Below are 12,279 nucleotides of genomic sequence, written 5' to 3' on the forward strand. Positions count from 1 at the left end.
TCTGATAAAGGGCTAATATCCAAGGTATACAAAGAACTGAAGAAATTAGACTCTAGACAATCAAAGAACCCTATTAAAAAATGGAGCACAGACCTGAACAAAGAATTCTCAACTGAGGAAGCTCGAATGGTTGAGAAGCACCTAAAGAAGTGTTCAGCATCACTAGTCATCAGGGAAATGCAAATGAAAACAACACTGAGATTCCACCTCACACCAGTCAGAATGGCTAAGATCAAAAACACAGGTGACAGTACATGTTGGCGAGGATGTGGAGAAAGAGGAACACTCCTCCACTGTTGGTGGGATTGTAAACTGGTACAACCACTATGGAAGGCAGTCTGGCGGTATCTCAGAAAATTGAACATAGTGTTACCTGGGGACCCAGCTATACCACTCCTGGGCATATACCCAAAAGAAGTTTCAACATACAACAGGGACACATGCTCCACCATGTTCATAGCAGCCTTATTTATAATAGCCAGAAGTTGGAAAGAACCCAGATGCCCTTCGACAGAAGAATGGATGCAGAAAATGTGGTACATTTATACAATGGAGTACTACTCAGCTATTAAGAACAATCAGTTCACAAAATTCCTAGGCAAATGGATGGAGCTGGAAAATATCTTGAGTGAGATGACCCAATCTCAAAAGAACATACATGGTATGCACTCACTGATAAGTGGATATTAGCCCAAAAGCTCACAATTTCTAAGAATCTACATATAGACCACATAAAACTCACATAGAAGAAGGAAGATCAAAGTATGAATGCGTTGGTCCTTTCTAGAAGGAGTATCAAAAGTTTCAACCAGAACTCCCAAAGTCTAAACCACCAGCCAGAGAGCACAAAGGGAGGGACTCACGCACCTGCATAGGGAATTGAGGGTGACCTTGTTAGACTTCAGTGAAAGTGGAGGGCCAAGGTCCCCGAAAGTTTGGATCCCCTATTGTGTGGGAATTCGATAGCAGGGAGATGGGACTGGGAGGATGTTTGGAGCACACCATCACAAAAATTAGGAGGAGGGGGTATGGGATAAGGGATTTTGGGGGAGAATGAGAAAGGAGATAACATTGAAGGGTAAATACGTATAATATCCAATAAAAAACCCACACAGATAAAAGATTTTTTAAAAAAGGGAGTTTACTTATTTTAAATTAATTTCAAAAGTTTCTAGGAGTTGCAAATTGGCTAAGATCCTATTTTAAGCTCTCCACAAAAGAACTTAAACTTCTGTCCAATATTCTCAAGAGAGAGGTAAACCTTAACTTCCTCAACAGTTAATTGACAAAAGAGAGGTAATCTCACAAAAAGTAGAAAAAGCTATTTCTAATCGATATATCATATAGTCTGATTAATTGTCAGTGGTGCTATAAAAGTCCTTTGACAAAAGATTATTAATATAGATTTATATATCCTTAAATAAGGTCTTCATGACTCTCTGAGTGTGGAAGGAGCAACTGTTGGCGCTTCTGCCCTGATTTTACAAGAACTCTGAAAAATTGGCTTTAAAAACAAAAGAGGGGGAACGGTACCCCTCAGAAGGAGTCCCCCTGAAATACTCTCCATCATGCCTTGTTCACTTTTCTCTCTCTAAAGCTGAAAGCTCATGGCAAATCTCTTGCTGACCATGTTGATGACCTCGGGCACCACCAAGACCAACAAAACTTTGCCACAGATATGGGGAAGGACCCTCATACCCATAAAGGGAATGCCCCAGACCCAGTTCCCTTATGGAGCCGAGGACTGATATGCCTGTCCAATACCACAGAAGGCACAGCTAACCGGCTACCACAAATATCAATGAAAAAAATAGATACCCTCACAAAGCCAGGCCCAACCATAAATACGATGAATAACAATTTACATCCAGGGAAGAGAAATCTCCCTGAGAATCCCCTTCTTTTTTCTTTCCAGGTAAAAATGAATCACCTGTGATGCCGGCTGTTAGAAGTTCTAATCCAGATGGGCCAGAAGCCAGGATCCTCGCCCTTACCCTCAACCCCTACCTTTTCCCACCTGCACAAGGTCCCCTGAAGCTTGGCAACTGCAAGATCCTGCTTGGCAACTGCAGATAGACTCAAAGCAGAGTACCATATCATCTGAAGAATAGCAGGGATACCATAACTCAAGCAGTGTACCATATCTTCTGAAGAATAGCAGGTTGCAGTCCTCCTCGCCCCCACGAATAACTAGGACCTGCCGGTCGGGTCAAGTGCACCCAGACATGGGGCTCGAGGCACGGACCCCTCTGGACGGACCCTCATTGAGAGGATGTGCGCACGACATCAAGATATAGCGAGACAGAGATCGTTGCCGGCGACCTGTCATCCACGGAACCAGGTTGATGCTGCCATCAAGAAGACGGTTGAAGTTCATTACCATCAGCCAAAAATTGAAGAGGATCCAGAAGTGACTCTGCAGGAGACTGACACAGCTGCCAGCTCCCCTGCCTCCCCCTACAGTCGACCGCTAGACTTCCACGCCCTCCAGAAGGGTTCCTGGTATGCCTGGCTTTGCCCTCGCTTCTCTCGCTAGAGAGCTTGGCCTCTTGATCACCACAACAAAAATTGGCTTTTTCCTAAACCAAGGCCGCCCTTGATATGGCCGCTAACATTGGGGAGCCTTCCTTTATGACAATATTACACCCCAAACTGACAAATGGTTGGTAACTTGAACATTTACAAGAGACTAGGATGGCTGTGAGTTAGCCCAATGATGGGATTATTGTAGGTCCACTTCCCAGGGGCCCACCCAATGCAGCCGAAAAGGAGTGCGTGGTGCTGGGAGTGGGTGCAGCCTACATGGCCTAAGACAGGGCTCTCACCCTCCTTTCACCCACATCGGAGTCCCTTGACGTTGCCCATCGTCGACAGCCTAAAACCTTCGACCATCGATGTGACTCGTCTCACGTCAGTGTTTTGGGGTTGTGAACTTGTCTAAGACCCCCCATAATTAGACATCCAAATTCAAAATTCACATAGTTGGGATTGATCATAAGATGCCTTCTCTAACTAAACAGAGAAGGGGGAGATGCCAGAAGCCAGGACCCTCACCCTTACCCTCACCCCCTACCTTTCCCCACCTGCACAATGTCCTCTGAAGCTTGGCAACTGCAAGATCCTACTTAGCAACTGCAGATAGACTCAAAGCAGAGTACCATATCATCTTAAGAATAGCAGGGAGACCATAACTCAAGCAGTGTACTATATCTTCTGAAGAACAGCAGGTAGATCATAATTCAAGGCAGTGTACGTATAGACCATGACATGTTTCAAGGCACAGGCCAAGAAGATTTTGTACTTTTCCACCACCTGGCCCCTCTTACCTCCTCCCCTTGTAAGACATGCTATAAAAAAAGCATTTCATGTTCAAAAAAAAAAAGAAATTAAAAAAAATTAATAAAAAAAAAGAATACTGAATTGGTACCCCAGGCTTCTATATAGTGGTACATCCTTTGGGCTCTATTATAGTTCCATGTCCTTTTCCATACTGTGGCTGGAGGAAGAACACAGGCTCTGAACCTGCTTTTGCTTCTCCCTGAGCATCCTGTCTTTACCTTACTGTCTTTATTTGCTTTAATTAGACACAAATATAGAAAAATGGTAGTAATCAAATTGACTTCATCCATTAAGCAGGCACTGAAGACAGATTTGGGAAACAGTTACAATAAGTAAGAAATGATTATGGACAAAAAACTGACGATAATTATTTTCTTGGTAAGAAATGTATCTATTTCTCTTTTGATTTTAAAATCTAGTCATGTTTCTTGCTTCTGTATCACAAAAGCAAGAGCACAGTCTTCAGTTGAGCTAAAGACTGTCTTCCCTTGTTGCACAGTGTTTGCATTTTTGTATCTCTTGGTTTTTGGATTTCAGCTAGAGTTACCTAAAGTTTTAAGAAAGAGACGAAGGAGAGCCTTCGAGTAATTCTAAGGCAGATACTCGGGTATAAAGCCTCCCTTGAAGCATCCTATGATTTCTTAGCTGTATTCTTAAAGGCCTTAGTTTGGACATAGAGCATGAAATTTTTGAATGTCTGGTGTTTCTTGATGGATGCATTTTCATTCCCTAAATATTTCTCAGTGCGGTTAACATAACAGTACTTTCAGTTTTCCTTTAATTCCAAGACTGGATACATTGGTTGACATTACAGAACTAAACATCTTTCTATGGAGTTCTAGTCCTGAAGGGCTCTGTTAGGAACAGGAGAATCTTCAATTTCAGAAACAGGTGAAAGGGAACAGCTTCAGCCTTTCAGGCCACACCAAGAATTTGTTTAGTAAGACACACTGTCTTAAAGGATGACAATCCCCATGTTTCCCCTGGAATTAATTAATACCCAAGGGCAATTTTACAGTGTCATTTACTCATATTTACACTGGAACCTGCTACCTGCATATCTTTTGGTCATTGATCTAATGCATATTTGATAGGGAGAATTTCCTCTAACTTTGAAGTCAGAATTTTGGGAAGGCTACTTACAATGACATCACGCTTAAATATTCTCAGAGGGTTTCCTGTTTGACAACCATAGTTTTAGAAGCTGTACGAGTACAATGACAGTGATCTGTTATAAAAAATACAGCCAGGAAACTGCTTACTGTCAAGTGGTCCAAGGCATACACATATCGCTAATATGGAGGCCCAGCTGGGTAGGTAATATTTGTGCTAGGCGAGATGTGAAGGTCAGCACTTGATCTGACCAGCAGGCTCTGAGGAGCACTGAGACAGGAGGACTGTCTATAAGGGGTCCTCCCTTGCACAAAGACTTCCTCTCTCTTCACTTTTGCTTGTTCATCCCAAGTCTTGAGGTGCCTGAATAGAAAATTTATGATGCTTCCAACACATTAAGGTGACACAGCACATACAAAATTAATTACTGCGTTGATTTCTAGATGTTAGCTAAATACCAGTCTATGTGAGTAAACATCACAGATACATGAGTCAGTTCAGTGGTCATTTAAAAAAGTAAAAAACAATAAGAGAGAGAGAGAGAGAGAGAGAGAGAGAGAGAGAGAGAGAGAGAGAGAGAGAGAGAGAGAAGGAAATCTCCAAAAAGAACCCTGAATTGTGGGAATTGGTTTCTCCACTCTCTAGATAGACAGTATTTCCTCAGTCTTTCCTTCAAAAAGGGCCTCCATATTCCTTCCCAGTCTTCAGCCTCTTTGTCCCAGCCTTACTCACACTGACACACCTCTCACATTGTGTATAGGACTCTCTTCTGATCTCATTGCTGGGTTTCACTACACCATACACCCCCTGCTACTTTTCTGTTCAGGGTTTTTAAATTTAAGAAACATGAATGTCTCCTTTTATTCTAAAGCAGTGGTTCTTACTCTGTGGACCATGACCCCCTTGGAGGTCAAATGTCCTTTTCCCAGTGGTTGCATGTCAGATATCTTGCAGAGCATAGCATAGATTTACATTACAATTCAGAATCGTAGCAAAATTACAGTTAAAAAGTAGCAAGGAAAATAAATGTATGGTTGGAGGTCACCGCAACATGAGGAGCTGTAGGAAATGGTTGGAGCTTTAGGAGGGTTGAGAAGCACTGTAAAGTGTCTCTCATGCTTCCCACATCCTCCAGACTCCACAGGAAGAAGTCAAAGGTAACTCTGCTCTTCCAGCCCTAGTTGGGCACAGCCTCCATCCTTTCCTAGTAGCTTCATTGGTTTTCTCATTTGTAAAATTCTGGATGACGTATATCCTTGTTTTGAAGAAGTAAGAAAGGAAAAGTCTCATAGACAGTAGCTGACAATTATAAATGTTTATTATAAATGGCACTATTAATATTATTAACACCAACACCTTTCATACCTTAACTTTTCTAGCTTCTACATATAACTATTATAATCATGATTTCCATTTTTTATTATGATTACTTTTCTCTAGATATAGACTCTTACTTAATATCTGGACTCTTAGAAAATAACAAGTTCAGAACCCCCATGGGAGCAACAATTTGCCATTTCAAAATTCAGTGGTGCTTAAAAATCACCAATGAGGAATTCACCATCTTCATACAAACATTCTTTTCAGTATTGAGCTACTAAAAATTTGTTTAATCCAATTATTCTTAATTATATTCCTTATACTCAGTTAAATAATACTAGTCCTTTGATGTTGATTCAAACTCACATCAAGTGAATTTTACATTCATCCCTTGTCTCTTCTGTTTTAGATACATTCCCACAGTTTCTCTGAAATGAGTTACTAACTGTATGCCTCTCCCATTGCCTCACTTCCTGGAGTTTTTCCTGGCCTGAAGCATCACAATTCAAGACCCTTATGTCATTCAAATTCAACAGCTTCTGACTCACACTGAGGAAACATAGTTAAGACTTAGTGTCTGTAACTTTTGTAGTCTGGCAGCTTATTCTTAATAGTAGTTACAGCTGTTAATATTAAAGGTTTTAAAAAAACAAAGTAACATCACAAATTAAATTAGCTTCTAATACATTTTCAACAAACAGAAAAATCAATTGAATATGAATGTAGTAATGTTCTCTCTCTCTCTCTCTCTCTCTCTCTCTCTCTCTCTCTCTCTCTCTGTGTGTGTGTGTGTGTGTGTGTGTGTGTGTGTAGGGGGTTATTTACTCATGTGTTTGCGTGGATATGTTCATGTGTATATATGTGTGCATGTGTGTATGTATGCATATAAATACCAGAGATTGACATCAGGTAACATGTTCAATTACTCTCCAAGTTAATTTATGAGACAGAGTGTTTTGCTGAACCTGGAGCTTGTCAATTCTGCACAGCCAGCTGGGCAGTGAGCTCCAGGGATCTGCCTATCTCTCTTTCCCCAGTGGTGGGATCCAGATGCATGCTGCTTTGCTCAGAATTTTAAATAAGTTCTGGGGATCTGAATTCATGTTCTCATACTTGCAAGGCAAGGCCTTTAGCAACTATGTCATTCCTGACCCCAGCCCCCTTCATTCTATTCTCTTCTAAGATGAAGCTACCATTGGCTAAGTCATTACACTTGAGCAGTGTTATTTTAGACAGAAATCCAAATAAGGACATGTAAGAATAAAATACTGATAGTTCTCATAAAAGTTTCAAAAACATATAATTATTAGAACTGATAGATTTAGCAATATACATGTTCTTGGTTGTTATTAACGTAGATGATTGTTTTCAAAGCTGTTAATGGTTATTTTTCAATGGATCCTGATCAACAGCTATAGTTTAGGGGAAAATCTGGAGCTTTTTCTGGGGCCATAGACAAAAGGATTATCCCCAAGTTTAATAACGTATGATGAAGGCTCTAAAAGAGCCTTTGAGATGGCCACCTCCACCCATGTCATCTTTATTGGACCTACTCTTTTGAAAGGCATTTTCTTTTATTGACTCTTGGGAAACCTGTTTTCATTGCTTTATTTCTTTAACATTTAGAATAGGACCACATGTGGCCGTCTATGGGAGTTGCCTTTTCTTTATTCCTCTTGTGGTGTTGCTAGAGTTGTTTGTGTTCATACCTGGGTCAGTTTCCTAAAGAACCTTCATTTGTCTGTAGTCCCTTAGACGGCTCAGGGCAAGCATGTTTAGGGGAGTTGCATTACTCCTGTTCCAGGTTTTAGGCAGTACTCTATTTAGATTCATTGAGAGGAACAAAACCCTTATCAGGAATTCAAACTCATGAGCAGTTGTACTTTTCTGCTATGCATATAGCAACTGCTTCTTGCTGAATTCCCACAATGTATATTTCTTTGTGATATATTCATGCATTTTCTTTGTGGTATTACTGCAAAATAGCAAAGTGCGAACTGGGGATTTGAATCATCTTTACTGTTGTGACAAATGATAAAATGATTTCTATTCATCGCTCATACTCTTCTATGTGTTTGTAAAAGTCATATTCCTGGGATTAGGGGCAGCTTACCTTGTCGGACAGCGAGGGTGGTGGTATATACCAAGAAGAGGAGAATGTAGTTCAGAAAGCTCTGGAAGACTGGTGTGTTCGCATGAAAATCTTCTGCCAGGTACTTACTGGTCAAGCCAATTCCACAAACAAGAAGGGATAACACTTGGCCCAAAGCCACAGAGATTAACATCTCCCTGAGAAATGAAGCAAACATAGCAACATCAGCAGAAAACCCATGAGAACAGTGAGAGTGAAATCCATTGTTAATTCTTAGCAGACACTGAGCTAAAGACAGTGGATACTATTTATTGCAATCCATTGAAGCAATGCTAGGGACCTTTACAGTTGATACTGAGGCTTTATAGAGATGGAAACTAATGCTTGACATGGGTAATTAATTTTGCTCAGAGAACACATAATGAGAATAAAGCAAAACCAGGTTATGAGATTGAGTCTTAGTGTAAGAATCTGGCTTTGTCACAGCCCTCCAGAAGCTGTCGAGGAAAGGGACTGTTGTCTTGAAGCAAAGTCTGTGGATGAGTGATGCTGAGAGCATGCCCAACTCTATAAGCAGAAATATATCTCAGCATCAACTGTGTGTACAACTAATCAATAGTGGGAGAAACTTTGCTTTACAGATCAAGCTCCTAGATCCAGAAACTCTAGACTGAAAGGACTTACATCTAGAAATCCACAAGAACCACTTCTTGTGCTCTTCTAGACTCTGGAATTCTGTTCTAAGAAGCTTTATTTAAGACCTTTATTCTGTTTCTTAAGTTACAATTGTCTGTATATTAAAGCTATTGTTCCTGAAATAGATTCAGGACTGTGGTGGTATAATAATTATGCAAATATTTTCATTGTCGTTTTCCTAGGCAGTGCTCTTGTAGAGTACTGAAGTGGGGACTGGAGGCAAGAGTCTGTGTTCTGTTTCCATGGAAATGAAATGCCCACACAAGCTTTGTAGTCATACACACACACACACACACACACACACACACACACACACACACATCATACACTTCTACTTTGACACAGGAAAGCCTCTGGAAATAGGAGGCAGACTTTTCTCTGAAAGTTTCTTCTGACCTTTGTGGTTTATTTGTAAAATCAGCAATATAAAATATGAAGGCTGTGGTCTCAACACAAAGACTTTCAGCAGAGGATATGTAATATTATATATTTCTTCCCCCATGGTAGACACGGTCCATTTTTTTTCTGGATGGAGCATGGGTCTATTTCTTCTTTTTTGGAAGCTAGATTGACCTGGCTTTGCTTTGATCACTAGAGTACAGAGAAGGTGAAGCCATGAGCCTTCTAGGCCTAACCTGTGAGAAGTTTTGCAGCATTTATGTTTTCCTGCTAAGAAACAGCTTCTCAGTAAGGAGCCTGAGGTGTGCTATTGAATACGAGAAACTCCTGGGAAATAAAGAGAGAAACTCAGGCAGCCTTTGTGCCAAACGTCTGAGTGAGGGTTTGGAATCCTCCTGCCTCCATCATACTAAGGCAACCTACACACAGAAGAGGTGAGGGATCCCCAGAGACTGTTGGCCAACTTGGAGAGCTATGAAAAAAATGAAATGCTGTTGTTTGGGGGCAAGCAGTTTTCCAAGAAAAGGACAACAGAGAGCTGGAAGGAAGCCCTGGATATTATCTCTCCAATGGCCTCTGAGTTGTTAACTCCTGCCTCTCCAGCCCCATAGCATTTCTCCATGATGGTAGCTACTTCAACTGAATCCTCGTCTTCTTCTTCCTGTTTCTCCTCCTTCTCCTTTATTTCCTCGTCTTTCTTCTCTTCTTCTTCCTCTTCCTCCTCCTCTTCTTTCTCCACTTCCGCTTTCTGTTCTTTCTTCTCTCCTCCTCCTTCTGTTTCCTCTTCATGTGGTCACAGATGATCTTGAATTTATGATCTTCCATAATTTAGGTGTACTAAAATAACATGGAATTTTGTTTGTTTGTTTTCTGCAGTGCTGAGAATCAAACTCAGGGTTGTGAGTTCAACAAGCACTCTGCCAACTGCACTATATCCCTAGTATCCCTTGTATTTTATTCTTAGAAAATACTCTGTTTGATTACTTGCCTCACATTGATTGGAGGATTTTTTTTAACAGTTCTTTAGATACTTTAAGTATCAGACCCCTGTCTGAAATATTGCTGTCAAAGATTGTTCTTCATTCTGTAGCCTGTCTCTCTGTCCTGTTAATGGTTCCCTTTGTTGTATAGAAGCCTTTTAATATTGTGTAGTTCTATCTGTCAATTCTTGTCTTGGAAACCTAGGGTTTAGAAATTTTCATTAGTGGGATAACTAATGGTGACTACACTGGTTGAAAATGATGAGAAAAAAAGAAATCATGTCAAGTTTAAAGAGTTCTTTGATGATATTTGATCTAATAAACATGTGGCACAACATTAATCATAGTAGCTAAATAATTAATTTACAGCAGATTAATAATAATCCTACGATTGGCAATTCTTGATCATTTACCTAATCTGCATATGGAAATGGAAAAGATATTGGTAAAGTTATAGTTAGTGTATTCAATGGTTGCTTCTGAGGCTGAGTATGTACTAGGGAGTGTTGTGTGGCGTGTCCCTTCTTATTGGAAAAGGCTAAAACAATCCTATGGCCTACTTAAATTACAATGATGATGTGTAAGATCTTGCTAACATCTAGAACCAAGTAAAGATACACAAGATTACCAAGTACTTATACAAGACAGTGGAATTTTAACCTATCATGTAACTGACTCCGACACTTTATAAAATAGCCTTTTATATGCTTCATATAAGATGTGTAAAATGAACAAGAGAGAGTCTGTCATTGGGACACCATTTAACTAAACTTTGACACTGGATTTTCGTAAAGCTTATTACAAAATAAAAAAATAGAAAATAAATGGAAATACCATGTTTGTAATATATTGGGAATAATTTATACAAGTTTTTTTAATCCTCAGAAAATCTTATAAAGCAAATGCTGTTATTGTGCCTTTTGATAGATAAGGGCCTAAGCCAAGGTCACAGCTGCTAAACACACACATACACACACTCACACGCACACACATATATATATACTTAAATATAATTTAAAATTGTATATATATATGTATGTGTGTATATATGCATCTATGCATATATATGCATGTATGTATGTATATATATATATATATATATATATATATGATTTCAAATTGTTTTAAAAAGAAAGAACATTAGACATTTGGCCCACAGTCTAAATAGTCTTTGCTATCAATTTGGAAATGAGACCATGATGTGTCAGATATTACAATAGGTGTGTTCTTTTAGCCAATGTTTTATACACAATGGACCCATTGAGCTGCAGATGTCATCTGATAGGGGTGATGCAATGAAAATTTGTACATTACTTCCTCTGGTCTTTTACCTACCAAGCAAAATACATTAGATTGTGATTATATAAAGTCTTTTATTTAGTGCGAACAGTAAAAGACATAAACTGTCTCAAATACCCACTGACATGAAGAGATAACAAAACCTAGTTTATCATCTATATAATAAAAATTATTTTAAAAGGAATAATATACAGATATAAACTGTTTTATGAATAGATCTAGTAAACATTTGAACTAAAATACAATTTAATACCAAACACTATGGGCATGATTTCATTTATATGTAATGTCTAGGCTTCAGATGTCCACAGAAATAGAAAGTATATTAATGGTTACCTAGGACTGGTAGAATTGAGGACAGAGGGTTTGACTGACAATGCTATTTTGCTTCCTTTTTATGTTATGAAATAGTTCAAACTGAAGTGAGAGGTAAAAAAAATTGATTATATATTTAAGTGCAGTATTTACTTGTGTGTACACATTCACTGGTGTGTATTTATATGTGTGCATGTGGAGGAAATGAGAGGTTGGCATCAGGAGACTTCCTTTATTCCACAGAACTACATTTCTGAACTTGCCAAACTAGACATACATTAGGCTGAAGCTAGGTGATACTATGTCAAGTCCTAAATTCTGAATTACTATGCTCTGTCACCACTAGCTACAAAACTATTCTGTTTTCAGAGAGTGTATGGAGCACAGAGCTAACCTAACAAGCTGGTTTTTGGAAACACTTTTCAAACAGTAAAGACAAACCCACAGCTAGTCTGACTGACATGAACTTTTCTACGAAAGGCCCTATGATGGCACCTTTCAAACAGAGGCCAACATAAACCTACCTTGTTTTGTTAGCTAAACAAAGCTACAGACCTACCATATTGAGTATATTCTTTGATTTATCGGCCATGCCTTTCAGCCACTGTCGGTCTGATTGAATTGAGAATACAAATTCTGATTTTATAGAACATGCTAGTAAACATCATGTGAATGGCAGGGGATGGGTTGCAATGACTCTCTTACCAGAACAGCACGGGATGGGTT

At 39.4% G+C, this 12,279-nt stretch overlaps 1 protein-coding gene across 1 annotated transcript in view; it reads right to left on the minus strand.

The window, feature by feature from the left end:
* Slc35f1 (solute carrier family 35 member F1) overlaps window positions 1-12,279 on the minus strand; it is a 409,688-nt gene that overhangs the window by 154,822 nt on the left and 242,587 nt on the right. The window contains exon 2 of the mRNA XM_028772611.1: window positions 7,886-8,061. Coding sequence (XP_028628444.1) covers window positions 7,886-8,061 — 176 coding nt within the window. The remainder of the gene's footprint in view (window positions 1-7,885; window positions 8,062-12,279) is intronic.

This window comes from Grammomys surdaster, unplaced genomic scaffold (genome assembly GCF_004785775.1).
Source record: "Grammomys surdaster isolate TR1022 unplaced genomic scaffold, NIH_TR_1.0 215, whole genome shotgun sequence".
Lineage (NCBI taxonomy): Eukaryota > Metazoa > Chordata > Mammalia > Rodentia > Muridae > Grammomys > Grammomys surdaster.